The sequence below is a fragment of the Sus scrofa genome, chromosome 14 (assembly GCF_054392235.1).
Source record: "Sus scrofa isolate SSC_HxYL_T2T_F1_AM1 chromosome 14, Sscrofa_HxYL_maternal_Yorkshire_Landrace_v2.0, whole genome shotgun sequence".
NCBI lineage: Eukaryota > Metazoa > Chordata > Mammalia > Artiodactyla > Suidae > Sus > Sus scrofa.
In genome coordinates, this window is record NC_139396.1 from 12,581,649 (window position 1) to 12,600,589 (window position 18,941).

General features: G+C 49.0%; 1 protein-coding gene across 1 annotated transcript; it reads left to right on the top strand.

Annotated features, from left to right (window-relative positions):
* Window positions 1–3,019: 3,019 nt before the first annotated feature.
* LOC146396315 (putative serine protease 47) lies at window positions 3,020–15,085 on the top strand. The gene is made up of 5 exons (XM_084995470.1): window positions 3,020–3,230; window positions 4,929–5,112; window positions 6,302–6,577; window positions 8,843–9,005; window positions 14,768–15,085. The coding sequence occupies exons 1-5, from the start codon at window positions 3,020–3,022 to the stop codon at window positions 15,083–15,085; spliced, it is 1,152 nt and encodes a 383-aa protein (XP_084851596.1).
* The last annotated feature ends 3,856 nt before the right edge of the window (window positions 15,086–18,941 follow it).

Consider the following 18,941-nt stretch of genomic DNA (forward strand, 5'->3'; position numbering starts at 1 on the left):
ATCGCAGATGTGGCTTAGATCCAGCATTGTTTTGCTGTGCCTGTGGCATGGGCCAGCATCTGCAGCTCCAATGATTCAACCCTTAGCCTGGGAACTTCCATATGCTTAGGTTGCAGCCCTAAAAGAAGAGAGAGGGAGGGAGAGAGAGAGAGAGAGAGAGAGAGAGAGAAGCTGTAAGAAGACAGTTCTGTACTGCAGACCACTAAATGCCTTGGAAATATTAAAATGGATGAACACTGTGTAAGTCACTCCCTTCAAGTGGCCAAGAAAACACTCTCTGAAAGTACCAAACATATACCATTTTCAAATTTAGAGTTAGAAAAAAAAAACCATTAGAAATCACAAGTAAATTGGTCAGGAGTTTAGAAATGCCTTTCCTACACAACTGTTAGAAAGAAGAGGAAAGAACCTGGGCCTGGCTTCAAAATTCAATGCCTTTCTTCAATAGCCACCATTTTGCATGCAACTTTTTTTTTTTTTTTTTTGCAAGGAGCAAGAAACATTTAGCAGACAGTAAAGCTTGAAATTCAAGAGATTTGCTTGCAATCCTCTGAAGTCTTCACCTCTCATCTCCCTTGACCAATTTCCTACCAATCTTCTTCTATGAAACACAAATATTCTTTCATTTTGACACATAAACCCAGTGCTGAATGATAGCTCTTCCAAATCCCATATCATCAAAAGAGGCGAAGGTGTGTGTGTGTGTGTGTGTGTGTGTGTGTGTGTGTGTGCAACTAGGGTGTCTTCTATTGGAGCCAAGTGGCACATTCAAGAATCTTTAATCCAGTTAAGGATTCTTACAATGAGTAATTAACAATTTAGTTTACTGTGCTATACTTTTTTTTGAAGAGTTGCCAGATAAAGTACGAGATCTAAGTTTAATAATAAATTTCAGATAAAAATGAAAAAATGTTCAGTAAAACTATGTCCAAAATATTGAATGGGAAATGATTATACTAAAACACAACATATTGTTTACCTGAAGTTCTAATTCATTTGGGTACTTACTATTTTAATTAAATACACCTGACCATCTTATTCTTTCCAAAACTTTTGATTTTAAGGGGTGTAGAAATTCTTGTTCTGGAAGTCTACTCCCATCTAGAAAGGAATCTCGTTAATGTAAGAAGAGAGTCATTGTAAACATCTGCAAATGTATTGAAAATATATTAAGTTTTAATCAGAGAAAACCCTGCATTTTAAAAAATGCAGATATATTGCATTCTAAATTCTTTGCATAACACATCTATGGAAGGATTTAAGTAAACACGAGTTCCCTGTGGGAAAGAGGACTGGGTGGACAGGGGGAAGAGGTGGGAGGACGCATGACTCAACACTGCATATTCCATTTTGCACAATTGGATTGTGATCCATGAGAAGGTATTATTAGTTTAAAATATTAAATTATTTACAGGGAAAAAGTTAAATATTTAACAATAATAATTTCTGGTCTTGGACCTGTGGGCTGCACAACCACGTTTTTGACGCACTGGGGCTCTCCAGAACAAAGGAATATTAGGCTGGTCCTGCTGGATATTGGTTGGAGCACAAGGACTTCTTCATTAGGAATTATATACCTACAGCTATGCACATATTGGATCTGCTGAGACGATCCTAATTTCAAATACTTTGTTCCATGGCACCATTACTACAGAAGTGTTTATCAGATGATAAATTGTGAATTTTGTTCAGAAAGTCTAGCCTCTGTTGAAGTAAGTTAAGAGCCAGATAGGAAGCAGAGTGGGTTGAGGGACAAAAAATTGGGTTGATGGATAAAGAAGTGAAAGGAAACATCAAGTCAAACCTTGGTGTTTGACTCTGAAAACCAATTCATAGATTGCCTGAAGAGGCACTCAACAATTTATGAGTGATTTTTTTTCTATTTCTTTAATTTTGTATCTATATGAGTGATAGATGTTCACTAAATTTATTGTGATGATCATTTTATGATTGTATGTAAGTGAAATCATTAAGCTCTATGCCTTAAACTTTAAAAAAAAAACTGAAAAAAGAGAGCTAATGGATTGAGTTAAATTTTTTTTTTTTTGTCTTTTGTTCTTGTTGTTGTTGTTGCTATTTCTTGGGCCACTCCCGCCGCATATGGAGGTTTCCAGGCTAGGGATTGAATCGGAGCTGTAGCCACTGGCCTACACCAGAGCCACAGCAACGCGGGATCTGAGCCGCCTCTGCGACCTACACCACAGCTCACAGCAACGCTGGATCGTTAACCCACTGAGCAAGGGCAGGGACTGAACCCGCAACCTCATGGTTCTAGTCGGATTCGTCAACCACTGCGCCACGATGGGAACTCCGGATTGAGTTAATATGAATGTATCAATATTGGCTCACTAGTTGTGACAAATGTGCCGTAACAATATAAGATCTTAACAAGAGGGGAAATTGGGTAGGGGGATACGCAAAGTCTTTGTATTATTTTGCAACTTACTCATACATCTAAAACTCTCCCAAAATAGAAGATTGATTTAAATACAAACATAAACAAATGAGTGAAGAAAAATGTACTGGAAATCATTGAAACGTCGCTTGTGATACGGGAACTTCATGGTATAGAAATAATTTTTCAGTGGAGTTATTTTAAAATTTAATAGGGGAGTTCCTGGTGTGGCTCAGTGGTTAATGAATCCGACTGGGAATCATGAGGCTGCGGGTTCCATCCTTGGCCTTGCTCAGTGGGTTAAGGACCCGGTGTCGCTTGAGCCGTGGTGTAAGTGGCAGATGCGGCTCGGATCCCGCGTTGCTGTGGCTCTGGTGTAGGCCAGCGGCTACAGGTCCAATTGGACCCCTAGCCTGGGAACCTCCATATGCCACGGGAGCGGCCCTAGAAATGGCGAAAAGACAAAAAAAAAAGTTAATAGGAAGGTCACGTGGGATCAAGGCTGGGTTGGGGCGGGGTCAAGGCGTGCTGGGGGCGGGGTCAAAGCCTTGGCCGGGGCGGGGGCAGGGTCCAGGCCCAGGGCTGAGTCAGGCCCGGTTCAGGCCCAGGTCCACAACACTGACAATGGTCTCAGAGGCGAGGCTTCGACAAGTAGGAGGCCAGCCTGCCGCCCTCCTCTGGCTGCAGCTGGTGCTGCTGCCGCCATGGTCGCCCACCACCACCCTAAACCTGCGAGGGTCCTGTGCCGACCCCGGCCCAGCTCCTGCAGCCGTGCGAGCGGTGGAGGGTGGGCCTCTGACTCCGGAAGCACAGCCATTGGCCTGGGCAGCCACAGGTGCGTGGGGGCCTCTGTGTGGGGTTGAGAAGGTGGGCCTTCAGGGCCTGAGGGGGCTTGACTGTGACCAGGGCTTGGTGCCCAGGGTCACTGAACCTCTTCTTTTGTTGCCGGTCAGGTCCACCTAACCAGGCAGCCCAGAGACCACCTTAACACAGGTGGGTCACAGGACCCCTACTGAGGGGCCTCTGGGATGGAAACTGCCCCAGGACCCTTGTGGGGCTGTGCAAGTGGGCACTGGCAGGGTCCGGCCTGAGGCTGGGTGGAGGAAAGCCCAGGACTGCTGAGTGAGGAGCCCTGAGTCCCTGGGGCCCAGGCCCTAGAGCAGGATGCCTGCTCTAGGGGCCCTGGCCTCACCCCTGCCCTCAGGTGTGGGTCCTAGAACCATGGCTGTCTTCATTAGCCCACTCCCTCTTATTTATTTAATTTTTTGGCCACTGCATAGAGTGTTTTTTAATCAATTAATTTATTTTTTCCGCTGCTGGCCGCGGCTTAATGTGGGATTCCCAGTTCCTGGACCAGGCATTGAACCCTGGCCATAGTGGTGAAAGCACCAAGTTCTAACCACTAGACCACCAGGGAACGCCCACCCCTCTTATTTATAAATGGAGAATCCTGAGTCAGAGGCAGGGAGTGACTTTCCCCAGGTTGATGCTGAAGCTCAGTCTCTGTGGACATGCCCTGAATTGAATCTCAGAGACAGAGTTGTGGGTGAAGTAGAAAAGAACAGCTTAATTGCTTTGCCAGGCAGAGGGGGCCACAGTGGGGTAACAGCCTCAAGGCTGTGTGCCCCCACCTCGAGGGCTGAGTGAGGTTCAAAGAGCAGGGCTTGATCAGCTTGTAGACTTTCTTCGGATTGGTGGGTGGTGAGGTACTTGGGAGTCAACCTCATCCACCTTCTGGTTCCACCTTGTTTGGGTCTATGTGCTTGTGTGCAGCATATAGGTAACTTCTTCCACCTGGTGGGGTTTCAGTATCTGCAAAACATTTCCAAGGACATGGCTCAGAATATTATCTATAGTCCTTGAGGAGGAGCTAAATATTCTTACTCTGTTTAATCGTTAAAATATTATTTTGCTTTGCTTGACTATTTTCCTTTCTTTCTGCACTTTCCACTTCTCCAGGTAAATGTACTCTGTGACTAAAGTTTTCTACAGACAAAAGGCAGGCAGAGGACATGGGTGGGGGTCTATTAGGGGAGGCCTCATGGGGTCCTGCTAAGTTCCATGGTCACACATCACCCCAGACTCCTGCCTGCAGATCTGCTTCTCTAAGATACTGGGGCAAAGTGGAGGGGCACCGGCCCTTAGAAGCTATGATTTGAGTGTATATTGTTGGCAACTTCGGAGACCATGAGTTGTTGTGGTGTGTTAGTTCAGGGAAATAAGGCCTGGCACATGGCCAGCCTTTGGCAGACTGCCTCAGTGATGTCCAGCTCAGCGGATATGCTGCCATGAGCTGTTGCCACCTTTGGTCACCCTTGGCATCTCACCACAGCCCTGGGCCTTCATGCTCAGAAAGCCTGCTCCATTGTGCTCTGCTGTCAAATTCTCAGTGGCAGCTGGTAAAGGCAGAGTCCAGGCAGCCGTGTCATTTTGGCCAGGCCACTGGACACTTGCCCTTGGTTTTCTCATCTGTGAAGTGGAGGGGGCCTCCCTCGTAGTGGCATTTGGGGTCTCACCCATGTCTCTATTGTAGGTGGCAGGGGAGTCTCCACAGCATGCGGGAAACCCAAGGTGATGTGGCGGATCTCTGGTGGTCAGGATGTGGTGGCTGGCCAGTGGCCATGGCAGGCCAGCCTGATGTACCAGGGCTTGCATGTCTGTGGAGCTGTCCTCATCAACTCCCGCTGGCTGGTTTCTGCTGCCCACTGCTTTCTCAAGTGAGTCCTCTTTCCTAGGGTGCCAGCAGAGGCACTGGCAGGGGAGGAGATGGTGGGGATGAGGAGTGAGGGTGTCCCACCCCGGCTCCTCTGGGCTTTCCTCTGGGGCTGTCTGTGGCCCACAGGTCCATGTCATTCCTGCCTTTGACCTGTGTACCTTCTACCTGGACTGTCCTCCTGGCTCCCTTTCCCAGACCCTCCCCAGACTCTGCCCTCAGCCCCTGGGCCTGTCTCCCAACACAGATGTGCCCCAGAAGAGTAGCAGTGTCCATTCTGGCTGCCATGCAGTGTGGACCAATCTCAGATCACTGTTTCTCAAGGTCCCCACATTTCCAGGTTTCTGAGTCTAGGCAGGGACATGGGACCTCATGTCTGGCGAGCAGCTGAATGGCTCTACTTTTTACTCTTGCAAAACTGTGTGCCCAGGAGGAATCATGGTCACTAGTGTGCATGTGGGAGATGTGGTGCCAGGCTGTGCGGGTGGGAGATGGGGCACCCTGGGAGAGTGATGTGGCTGCTCAGGAGTCTGACACACCTGGCGCTCCTGGGTCTGCTCAGTGCCCAGCTTGTGAACAGATGAGGAGGCATCCCCAGGGACTTGGAACATCACAGCCCAGGTCTGGGAGCTGGAGCTTTGGGAGCTCAGAATCTGATCAGCACCTACTCTGTGGGAGCAGCTGTGTTCAGGGCAAATGCAAGGTTCTCTTTCCTACACTCAGTTGCTCCTTTACCTTACAGATCTTTGGCAAGTGCTTCTAACTGAGTGGAGAAACAGCTATTTGGCAGGAAGGTGGTTAAAGGAGGGAGGGATCAGGAAAATTGTGGGGCCATAAGGTGGGTTGTAGGAGCCTTGGGAAGGTAAAAGTAGAGCTGGGATCAATCCAGAACATCTCCTGTAAACACTCCAAGGGCCTTCATTTGATGAGCCCACCAAAGACCTTTCCAGCACAAGGATTCAATGCTCCTCTGATTCTTGGATATGGTGGAGAAACCATATGTCTGAGGTTGTAAGTAGAATATCAGTCTCAAGAAAGAAGTGCTCCTGAACTTTAGGAATGCAGAGACCAAGGCTGGCATCATGGGGGGGTGCAGGGGTCCAGGTGGATGTCAGCAGTTAGATGAATATGCAGGGGAAGAGACCTAGCCCACACTCAGGGATGATGGTGACAGCATGCTCTTCCTCCTCCAGAAAATCCCATGCTCCAGAGAACTACCGGGTCCTGTTAGGAAGCACGCAGCTGTTTGAACACACTCAGCACACCCTGGAGATGTCCGTGAGTCGGATTGTCATGCACCCAGACTTTGAGAAGCTTCATCCCTTCGGAAGTGACATAGCCATGTTGCAGCTGCTCTTTCCTGTGAACTTCACTTCCTACATCATCCCTGCCTGCCTCCCAGCCCCTGGCTTGCAGCTGCTTAATAATGCATCCTGCTGGATAACTGGCTGGGGGATGCTCAACGAGGAAAATGAGGGGGTAGGGGAGGGGCTGGGGTGGGAGGGCAGATAAGGGGGAAGCGAGGAGGAGGAAGAAGGGAAGGAGGACAGAGGAGGGGAGGAGGGAAGTATGGGTGCCCAGGCAAAACAACCGCTGGACCTTGGTCTACTGTGCCTCATTTCCAGAGGACTGGACCATTCTGGCTCTAGTTCTGAAAGTGTGTGATTCTAAAATTCAGTGTTCCCTAAGTGCAAAGCTCTGAAAATCTGGGAATCTTTGACTGTTGGATGTTAAGAATTCAGGTTCTTGGAATCTGTCAGCTTCTTGATTTCAAGGCCTTAATCAACTATAGATCTAAGATGACTTGATTCAACTCAGAAGTCCTGCTTGGGGCCTGGCCCCTTCTAGGCCACTGAGGAACCAAGATTTCCCATTGGAGGCACTTAGGAAAAATGGAAAGAAAACATATTTATGACTTCTGACCTGTGAGCCTCCAAGGTCAAGTTAGAATGACTACAACTTAAGAGTGTTTCACTCTTTGAACCTCACTTTGCACTTCTCCCAACCCAGGTCAACTGTCTACTTTGTGGGTTTATTAGGTGAAATGAGTAACACAGAAAAAGTTTGTGTTTTTCTAAGATTGAAAGGGAAGAAATGCAGGCAAAAACTCATGAGTAAGAGTGTTTATTAAAGGAAAGAGTGTTTATGGTTGGGCACAAGCTTATGTGGCATAGTTAGGGGGAAAAGAATGTGTATTTGCAATTATTTGTAAGGTTGTAATTTGGTAGGTGTTTCTCAGGATAGGAGGTCAGATTTTGATCAGACCCTGTCTTCACTGGGTGGGATGTGCCAGCATTGCTGGCCCTTCTCAATAGTGTATCAGTAACAATCCCCAACCACAGGTCAGATAACCAGGTCCCCAGCATTGTCACACACACACACACACACACACACACACACACACACACACACACACACACACACACAGTCTGGTTCTTCCTTGAGGACAGGGACTCTGTCTTTCTTGTTTTAATATCCCAGCCTATGCCCCAGGGCCTGGCAGCGGGGTAGGTGGCAATGCCTCCACCCTGGTCCTGTAGACCACCCGTTCTTGCATGGACCTCCAGACTGGTCTGCTAGCTCCCACCCTGTGTGCCCTACTTTAGTCTCCACACAACTGCCTGAGTGTTTGCTTTGAAGCAGGTGTTGTGCCAGTTCCCTGCTCTTTATCCTCAGTGCCTTCTCATTTATGCTTAGAAAACTGTCCAAATGTCCTACCTTGGCTCTCAGGCCCTGTGCAATGTTGGCCCCCATTCCTCTCTGCTCAGCTCCTACTGCACCCTCACCCACGCCATCCCAGCCACCAGGCCCCTTCCTGCCTTGAATATCCTGAGGCTGTCCCCACCTCAGGACCTTTACCTTGGCTGTTTTCCCAGCCTCACAGGCTCTCCCTGCTAATCTGGGTGACTCATTTCTTTGATATACAACTCAGCTCCTCCTCTGAAGAGTTTTCCTTGATGTGAAACCTAAAACAGGCAATGCATAATGTCACATTTCCCTGTTGTATTTCCTTACCACACTTCTCAGAGCTAAATAATCCTACTTATTTACTTCACTTACCCTGTTTCCCCAACTAAAAATGTTCCCCTCTATCACTAGTGTCTAAACAATAGCTAACCTGAAGACAGATGAATAAATGAGTGATTGAATGAGAGGATGGATGGAGGATGGATAGGAGGGAAGATGAGTGCATGGAGGGAAGATGGTTGAGTGGGTGGGAAGAGGGATGGAGAGAGTGGATATATTGATTGATGGAGGGAGAATGGGGAGATAGATCCAAAGATGGATAGGCCAGCAGATAGATGGAAGGGTGAGTGGATGAATGGGGCATGAGACAAGATGGGTAGATGATGGACGGAGGAATTAGTGGAGAGAAGGAAAGGTAATGACTGACAAATGGAAGTGGAAAGGATGGTTTGTGAGAGGGTAGGTGGGTTGGTGAATGGTTGCTAAGCATCAGTGATTGGCATGCATTGGTAGGATTTGCCTTTTTTCTTTATGGACTACGAGTGGTGTGGTCTATTGCTATGAGAGAGGTGGTGGGAATAGGATGAGTTTGGAAAAGTTTGAGAAACAGGGGAGGCCTTATTAGGCATAGGTAGAAGACTGATAGAGAGCTGAAAGCTCAGCTTTGCTGAGAAAACCCTATGATGCAGGGGTGGTGGTGAGCAGTAAGGCAGAAGAGCCTGTAGCTAAGCTCTAGCAAACTTCACTGACTTCCTTCTTATCCTCACAGTGCCTCTGCCCACACCCTTCCATCTCCAGGAGGCTAAGGTGGGCCTCATTGAGAACCAGTTCTGTAATCTGGTATATGGACACAGGCTCAGCAAGAACTTCTCCGTGTATGAGGAGATGCTGTGTGTTGGGGACTTCTCTACAGGAAAGGCCATCTGCCATGTAAGTGAGGTCATTTCCCTTCTTCCCTGGCCTGTTCTCAGGGCCTCAGTTTCCATGGTGGGAGGCTGTGTTGCCTCCACTCTCTTTGTGGAGACCCCTGGTACCTTCTGTTTCGTCCCTCTACCTATGTTCCCAGGCTCTATCTCTTGGTAGTGTCCCCCAGGCTAGCCCCTTCCTCAGCCCATTGCACAGGAGGACAACTACTACTGGCAGGACACTCCAGCAGCATCTATTTTCGAGGCATATTTTAAAACCCTTATTGAAATATACATACAGAAGAAGGCATTCATACTCTTTCCCTACGTGTGTAGTTGGATGAACTTTCACAGTGCTACACCCCAGGTGGCCAACACTCCTCTCCTCTTCTTGTCACCAACACTCAATGGAAACTCTCATCTTCACCTTAACACTTTATATTAGATTCTGAATTTTCCATAAGTAGAACTTATTTCCAGTTGTCAGATTTTCACGTCTTAACATTATGTTTGTGAGGTCCATCCACACTGTCACACGTAGGTATAGTTTGTTCAGCCTCATTGCCCTGCAAGACACTATCGTGTGAATTGAATTCGATGGGCAGTTCTGCTCTCGATGGATATTTTTGTAGCTTCCAAGTTTTTCATTTCATTTCACTTCCAGAGGTTTTCTATTTGATTTCACAGAAGCCCCTGAGGAGAACTGTTAGATTAAAAACTATCTGCATGTTCAGCTTTGGCAGATGTTACCAAACATCTCCGGAGGGGTTGCACCAGTTCCACACATTCCAGCAGTGGCTGAGAGTTTACAAGCTCACCAACACTTGGCACTTTCCATCCTTCCTAATGGTGATGATTTATTGTGGTTTGCATTTTCCTGATGACGGATGAAATATACTTCCGTAGGTTTATTGCCGTTGAATATCTTCTTCCTAATTTACCTTCCATTTTTTCCCCCTGTGTCTTTTTCTTTAGGGGCTCTTGGTACATGTGTCTATTATGTACATTCCAGACATGAGTGTACTGTTGAATTGTGAAGATGTCTATCCACTCTCTATAGTGTCCTATTTTAGAAGTGGGCAAACAGACCCAAAGAGGGAAAGCACTCCCGGAAAATAAGGAGGGCCTGCGTTTTCTGACTCCAAGCTTCACCTGGCCTCCAGGCCTTCACCACATCCCCTCAGGGCCCAGCACCCTGAGCTGGCATTGGCTGCCAAGCTCTTACACAGATGGCATTGTGGAGTGGAGGGCAGAGGGTGAGGGTTCTGGAGTTAGAGGCACTGCTCTGCCCTTGGGTGGTCTTTTCACCATCTGAGCCTGTGTCTTATTCATGGTGTAGGAGTCTGAGGCCTCCTTCATGGGATTGTTGAAAGGGTGGTGTAGGGGGTTGGATAGTGTCCCCTAAATTCGTATCCATTTGGAATCTCAGAATGTGACCTTCTTTGGAAATAAGTCTTTGCAGCTGTGATTAGTTAAGAATCTTGAGATGTGACCATTGTAAATTTCAAGTGGGCCCTGTACCAATGACTTATGTGAAGAGGGCTAGACACAGAGACACTTGCTTTCAGACTTCCAGCTTCCAGAACCGTGAGAGGATACATTTGCATTGTTTTTATAGTTACCCAGTTTGTGGCACTATGCCTTGGCACCCCAGGAGATGCACACAGGAGGGACAAGATGACTGGGATTGTGACTTTAGCCTAGCCCATGAGAAGGCCACATGGATAGATATCTTCATGGCAGGCCAGTGAGCTGCTGGTAGAAGGCAGACCCATATTTCTTGGTTCCCAGTTCTTAAACAGTGGTATAGATTTGTAGCTGCCTGGCCTGGTCTGGCCTCCTCACAGAGCCAGCTCCACCCAGAAGTGGAACAAGTGTTCAGCCCCCACCCTGCCCAGTCCACATCCAGCTGTCACCATGGACATCCCTTACAGCCTTGTCCACCTCCCTTCTCCTGCAGGAATTATGCCAATGGAGCTCAAGGCCAGAGCCTTGTGTCTGCTCACCTGCTGGATATTCGTAGTGCCCCTCAACCCCACTCTTCCGCTGGTTTCTCTCCTGAGCTGGACACTCGGGAGTCCCAGCAAATGACCCCCCTCCTGCCTCCCCTTTCACCTACCACCGCCTGACTGAGAGATTCCACCTAGATTCATCTTCTGCCATGTCACCTGCTCTGGACCCCACCCTCCAACCTGGGGCTCCCACCTCTCCCCACAAGGGCCCCTCCCTCTGCACAGGGGGTCCAGAAACAGGTCTGAGGAGAGAAAGCCTGCCAAGGCACTCAATGCTCAGACTGTGGGGCAAGACAGACCTGGTTCCATTGACTGGGATTGTGGCCTTAGCTAAGTCTCCTCACCCATGAAATGGAATTGCTCATGGCCTCCACTGAAGAAGGTTCCTATAGAAATGCAGCACTGTGCCTGGCATTCAGTAGGTACTTAACAAGTTTTGGCTTCCAGTCTCCTGACCTGGTTTGCCTCCCTCTCTCTGGATTGTACCTGGCTTAGACCCAACCTCTTGCTGAAGGTGGAATTCACTGCTCCGGCCCTACCCAACACAGACACAGACACACACACACACACACACACACACACACACACACACACACACACACACACACACACACACATGCATGCATGCACATGCATACACATGCAAGAGTGCACACGCAAGGTTTGCTTTGTATCTACAGTAGTGCAAACTGTAGCTCACGTTTCATGTGATACCTTAGATTTGGGGTTTCTCCCTTCTTCCCTTCCTTTCTTTCTTCCTTCCTTTTCCTTCCTTTCTTTTATTCCTACTCTACCTGGAGCATATGGAAGTTCCCAGGCTAGGGGTTGAATGGAAGCTGCAGTTTCCAGCCCTTGCCACAGCCACAGCAATGCCAGATCTGAACCACTTCTAGGACCTATGTCACAGCTTGTGGCAATGCCAGATCCTTAACCCACTAGGCAAGGCCAGGGATTGAACCTGCATCCTCATTTGTACTAGTCAGGCTCTTAACCTGCTGAACCACAATGGGAACATCTCTTAATTTTTTAAAGACCTCCAGAGTCCACCTTAAAGAATATAGAAACAATAATGAAAAGTCAGGTAGTGCAGTTAACCTTGGAGGAAATTTATTCGTTTAGTCGCATCACCACTTCTCAAGGGGCGCCCCCTGAGGCTATGAGGGCTGTACCGACATCTGCCCTAGAAAAGTGGATGCAGTAGAACAGATGGTCCCAGAGGAGGCTCTCTCCTGCCTTCTGAGAGCTCCCCAGGAGTCAGGAGGCTATTGGAGCCTGACTCAGAATCCATCATCATTTCCGCAACTGCATGGGTCCCCTGTGTGAATCCCTGAGGGCTGCAGTGAACAGAGAAAGGCCTTCCACTGGCCTCACACAGCTGGGAGGGGGTCCACCGTGCAGAGGGCTGAGGCCACCCCAGGTGGGGACCACAGAGGGGAAGGGCTGAAGTAATGATGGCACGTTCCCAAGAAGGTGCCTTACTTGGAGCTGCCTTACTTGGAGCTACAAATCCCCTCCAAGTGAATGGCTAAACCCACGGAAATTTATCTTATATTTCTGGAGGTCAAAAGTCTAACATCAAGGTGTTGGCCAGGTGGGTTCCTTCAGGAGGCTTTCCTAGGGGAGAATGTTTTCTTGGTTTTCCCAGCTTTTTAGAGGCCACCCTCATTCCTTGGCTCACAGCATTTCCGTCCTCAAAGTGCAACACCTCTGCCTCTGCTTACGTCACATCTTCTGCTCTGACTCTGACCTCCTGCGTCTCTCTTTCCTTATGAGGATCTTGATTACATTGGACCACCCAGAGAATCCAGGAAAACCTTCTTAGCTCAAGATCCTCAACTCCATCACTGCTGCAGAGTCCCCTTTGCCACATGAGCTAATAGCCACAGGTTCCAGGGATGAGGATGGGCATCTCTGAGGGGTGTTTTTGGCCAGCCACACCATGTACCCTTCGCTCCCCTTCAACCTGCCTCTTCCCCCACCCCGCCCTCTCAGCTGGAGATCTTGCTTGTTTCACTGAGAACCCCAAAGCAGCCAATCAGACTAGAGTCATTCGTCCTGAAAACCCTACACACCATCTATCCCAGCGTCTTCCCTCTCTCCTCAGCCTCAAGTTCCATCCCTGCCATGCCCAGAGTCTCTCCTGCTCCATGTCCTCTGACGCCCCTTCCATGCGCACCATCTACTGCTCAGTTTCTTTACCTCCCTTCCCCCAAAGACTCCTCCCAACAGTCCTGAATCTAACCCACTCCACCTAGGAGTGTCCCCAGCTTGCTATCCAAAACCTCAAGGCCACCATCCCCAATAGCTTGTCTCACCAGAACCGCCTGTGGATCTGAGTCCTCCTCTCACTTGGCACTTAAGCAAGTCTCCCTCCTGTTTCCTGGGCCCAGGCACTCACCAGATGCTCTGCTCTATGCCTGGTCCCCTCCCCTCCCACCTCTAAATGCTGGGGCCCCAGGGCTCCATGCTCAGCCTGTTTCTATCCCTCTGCACTTCCCCCCATGGTTAATGACAGAAAGGCTCAGATTTGACAGGTCCTATAGGCAGCTTCAAACTATTGTTCCAAATCTGACTGTTCTTACCACCTGGCCCCTCTCCATCAGTAATCTCTCCTGTAGCTGCCTCCCAGCTGGTTCATTCTCCACACAGCACTGGACTGATCCAGGCACTAGACATGACCTAGACAGTTCTCCATGGGGATCAAATCCTACCCTCTGCCATAGGCCCTGAGACCCCTCGTCCCATATACTTTCCTCACTCCCCACATGTCACTGCTCTTCCTCCCACCCACCTGGCATACCCCTCCTTCCCTGGTCTGCACCTACTCCTCCCAGTGCTCCTGCTTCAGAAAGTTCAGTTGTTTCCCGCTTGGAAACACTACCTTGTGTTTCCTAGTGCAAGAAGAGTAGCCTTTCACCTCCACTTGATGAAGTGCCCTTCCCTTCCTGTCCTGACCCTTCCATGGCTTGTTTCCACATGTCACATCTGCCAATGGCAGGCTGGTTGGCTTATTTACAAAAGCACCACAAAGGAGGAGACCCTGTGCCCAGGGCAGAGGCTTCCTGGCTGCTTGCTGCACATGTTGGATGGGTAAGTGGAGGAGCAGCAAGCGTGACTATGGCCCCTGCCCCTCTATCCCCAGCCACAAGGACCAGACCCTCCCTTTGGCTGATGACATGAGGAGATTTCCAGCCAGATGGCCCTGCCCTGAGAGCATGAACTCTAGTAAGTCCCAGCAGATTTCTTTCTAACCCCCACCGACTCCCTGAGCAATACAGGTTGCCTCCGCCAGGCCAGGGTATGGGCATCTTCTGAAATTGCTCAACCAAGGTGTTGAAAGTAAACCAAATGACTAAATGAATGAAAAATGAAGAGGGTCCAGGTAAGGGGTGTGCTGGTGCAGCCCAGGGCTTGCAAGAGCTGAGGTCTGCAGGGGCTTGAGCTGGCCAGGCTCCACTCCCAGACCAACTCTCTTGGGCACTGTGGGTGTAGCTGTCCCTTCTCTTCCTTGGACAGTGCCTTGTCAGGGATATCCAGGCTGTCTCTGGGCACAGGGGTCCATATGATCATAGATTGAAACCTGTGATTGTCCTGAGGTCAATCAGGGGCCTCCTAAAACATGATGCCATTGCCTCCCTGCATGGCTTAAACAGGCTGGTCTGCTGTGGGATGCTGGTGTTTGGACCTTCCCAGAAGTCCACCTGAGTGACCGTAGATGGCAGAGACTCCTCTGACCTAACTCAGTTGCTCACAGTAACTCCCCTCTCTTTCCTAGGGTGATTCCGGGGGGCCCCTCGTTTGTGACCTCCTCAGTTCATGGGTTCTGGTGGGGCTGGCCAGCTGGGGCTTGGACTGCCGACATCCCACCTACCCCAGCATCTTCACCAATGTCAGCTACTTCTCCCATTGGATTGACGAGATCCAGAAGTGCACACCCCTCCCTGAGCCCATGGCCCCTCCTCCTCACACCCAGGTTCCATCCCAGTCTCTGCAGGCTGCTGGCTCGCCTGGGCCTGGCACAGCCTTTGTGCCTTCAGAGACCTGGACCCTGCTGCTGTTTGTGCTCCGGGTCCCGTGGCAGGCCTGGTGCTGACCCGCCCAGCTCCTGTGCTCCTGTCTCTGCCTCAGAGTCCAGTCTCTTCTCTGGAAACTGCGGCCCCTCCCCCACCAGCTCCATCAGCTTTCCATGGCCCCATCTTGGCATTTCCGTCCAACAGTGGCCACCCCACAAACCAAGCCTGCAATCCCAAATAAACAAATGAAAGACTCCTCCTGCTCCTGCCTTGGGGCCCTATGGCCCCTCCTGACCTCCATCCGTACCTCTTCCATTGAGGTCCACTGTCTGACTCCCTGGACAAGGAAACAGGCCCTGGCAGAGAAGCTGTCTCAGGAGGAAGGCAGGGGTGAGGATGCTGGTGGAGCCCAGCTGGGGACAGAGAGGGTGTCTTCACTTGCAGGCTCCATCCTGTGGTGGGAGTGTACAGGCCTTCAGAGAGAGTACATCAGTCAGCTCCAGCTGCCATCACCAATCCCACGGGCAATGGGGCTTAAACAACAAGAATGTATCAAGTAACTGTTGAGATCAAGATATGCGCATGGTTGGTTTGCCCTGAGGCCTCTCTCCTTGGCTTCTAGATGCCCATCTTCTGCCTGTGCCCTCACATCAGCATCCCTCTGTGTGTTTCTGGGTCTAAATTTCCCCTTTTTATAGGGGCACCAGTCATATTGTATTAGGGGCCACCTTAGTGACCTCATTTTAGCTGTTTCTTTAAAAACTCTCCTCTAGGTGCTCCCGTTGTAGTGCAGCGGAAATGAACCTGACTAGTATCCATGAGCGTTCATGATTGATCCCTGGCATCGCTCACTAAGTTAAGGATCCAGTGTTGCTGTGAGCTGTGGTGTAGGTCACAGATAAGACTTAGAACTGTCATTGCTGTGGCTGTGGCTGTGGCCTGCAGCTGCAGCTCTGATTTGACCCCGAGCCTCAGAACTGCCATATGCTGTACCTGCACCTCTTGAAAATGAGCAAGTTCCCCTAAAAAAAGGACCCTTAGCTACATCCGTGGACCATCCTTGCTCTCTCCTGCCTGCTGCTGAGTAGGAAAATGTTGGGGATCCAGAACTCCTCCAATGACTGGTGTGCTAGCAATAGCTTCTGTGACAGCAGGAAGCTGCTCCCCCCCAGGCAGAGGCGGTCAGGGGACCGTAGGGGATGGCTCTGTGCTCTGTGCCCCCTTTCAAGCCCTTTGCATCCCTGCCATCTGAGGAAGGCAGGCAGTGCCTGGGAAATCACCCTGGTTACAGATGCGTCACTTGGCCTGTGTGGCAAGAGGTCACCTGTGAGCCAGATGGCCCAAATCCTCTCTGGAACACACTGCTCCATACCCACCACTTAAAAATGCCCTTCAAACAAAGCACATTGGCTGCACAATTGTAAGAGCTGTATCGTTAAGATATGATGTCTGTGATTTAGAAAAGGGTTACTCCTTGCCTTGTTCTTACAGAAACATACCATGATTTGGTAAGGAGAAGAACCCAGACTAGGCGGCCCACAGCCTCTGTCAAGTGTGTTCCTTCAGCCAATGCTCTGGTCCCATGTTGAGGGTTTTGGAGTTGAGCCTTTCCCTGTTGTCAATGGGCAGGCTTCCCCTTGGTGTATATCATATGCAAAGGTTGCCCAGCACCTGCCTCTGTTTCAGACAAGCTCCAGTCATACTGCCGCTGGAATTAGGAACCTCCTTTACCCACCCTGTGGACAGTGGCCATTTCTCTGATTCTGTGAGTGTATCATCCATTAAACCACTATTGATTTTATTTATTTATTTTTTGTCAAGTTAGGCTCCACCTACAGCATATAGATTCCCTGGCTAAGGGTCAAATGTGAGCTACAGCTGATTCTATTGAATGAAATTTCTATTAATTTCTCTTTCATTCTTTTTCTTTTTCTTTTTTTTTGGGGGGGTGTACTCTCAACATATGGAAGTTCCCAGGCTAGGGGTGGAATTGGAGCTCCATCTGCTGGCCGATGCCACAGCTACAGCAATGTAGGATCAAACCTACATGACACCTACACCACAGCTCATGGCAACACCGGATCCTTAACCCACTGAGCAAGGCCAGGGATTGTACCCATGTCCTCATGGATAGAAGTTGGGTTCATTACCTCAGAGCTGTGACAGGAACACTGTCTATGTCATTCCTTTTATGGCTTGAAGAACATTAGTGTAATTCCTCATTTACAGTCCAAGCACCTTAATGTTAATCTTAGTCTTTTTTCGGTTTTATTTTTGTTTTGTTTTTTTTCCTTTTTTTTTTTGGGCCACACTCGTGGCATATGGAAGTTCTTTGGAACAATGCTGGATACCTAACCCTCTTCCCCACAGCAGGAAATCTATTCCTGGTCTTTTTAAAATCCTAGGTCTTGCTCTTCCTAAAGCTATTTGGGTGTTGATGCCAGTAGGCTGGTGAGGTTAGCATCAGGAAGTTTGACAAGATGCAATACTCAGAGTTCCCATCACGGCTCACTGGAAACAAATACGAAACAAATCCCCACCTTGTGGATGTTGGTAATTTCTATGATTCTGTGAATGTATTGTCCATTAAACCACGGTTTGATTATTATATTGATTGACTGGTTGTCATTTTAGGGCCACACCTGCAGCATATGGAAGATCCAGGCTAGGGGTCAAATCAGAGAATGCCAGATCCAAGCCACATCTGTGACTTACATCACAGCTCATGTTAACACTGGATCCTTTAACACATTGAATGAGGCCAGGGATTGAACCTGCATCCTCATGGACACCAATCAGATTCTTCATCTGCTGAGCCATATGGAATCTCCCTAAAATATTATTTGGTTATGGTCTGTTCAACTTTCATTTTTGCAATTTCTATTGTATTCAATTTTGTCTTGTCTTTTTTGGTCTTTTAATGGCCACACTCTTCAACATATGGAGGTTCATAGGCCAGGGGGCTAATCAGAGCTACAGCCACAGCAACACCAGATCTGAGCTGCTATGTGATCTACACCACAGCTCAAGCCAATGCAGTATCCTCAACCCACTGCGTGAGGCCAGGGATCAAGCCCGCATCCTTACAGATGCTGGTCAGATAAGTTTCCGCTGAGCCACGATGGGAACTCCCAATTTTTTCTTTTCTTTTAAGGCTGTGTTGTGGCATATGAAAGTTTCTGGATAGGGGTCAAATCAGAGCTGCAGCTGCTGCACTATTCCACAGCCACAGCAAAGCAGGATCTGAGGTGTGTCTGACACCTACACCACAGCTGACAGCAGTGACAGAAACTAAACCTACTAAGCGATGCCAGAGATCAAACCCATGTCTCCATGGACACTAGTCAGGATTCTTACAGCCGAGCTACAACAGGAACTCCCATTATTTCATTTTTTATGGATTGAATAACATTAGTGAATTCCTCATGTACAGTCGCTGCACCTTAACATAAATTCAGGACTTTTCAGGGATTTTGTTTGTGTTTCTTCGTTTTTGGGGGCTGCACCTGTGGCATATGGAAGTTCCCAGAGACAACCGTATATCCTTAACCCTCTTCACCACAACAGGAACACTACGCCTGGTCTAGTGAAAGTCCTAGGCTTTGCTCACTTGAAAGCTACCAGGGGGTTGATGCCAGTGGGCTGGTGAGGGTGGGACCACTGAGCTTGACAAGATGAAATACTCCACCCAAGACATTAATAGGCCATGAAATTCCACTCCCCATTCCCTTTGCTTCATCCTCATTGGGACTATGAGGCATCTGCTTCCACCATATTGTACACTACAGTAATCCAGCTGAGACTATTGGATGTTCTCCACGCACAAGGCAGTGAAGCAGAAAGTCCCGTCCTGACAGACAAGCCTTTTCTTCTCTGGCTAAACCACCCATACGGGACACAATGGATGATTGGAGAATACCCCAGCCTGTCATCTGG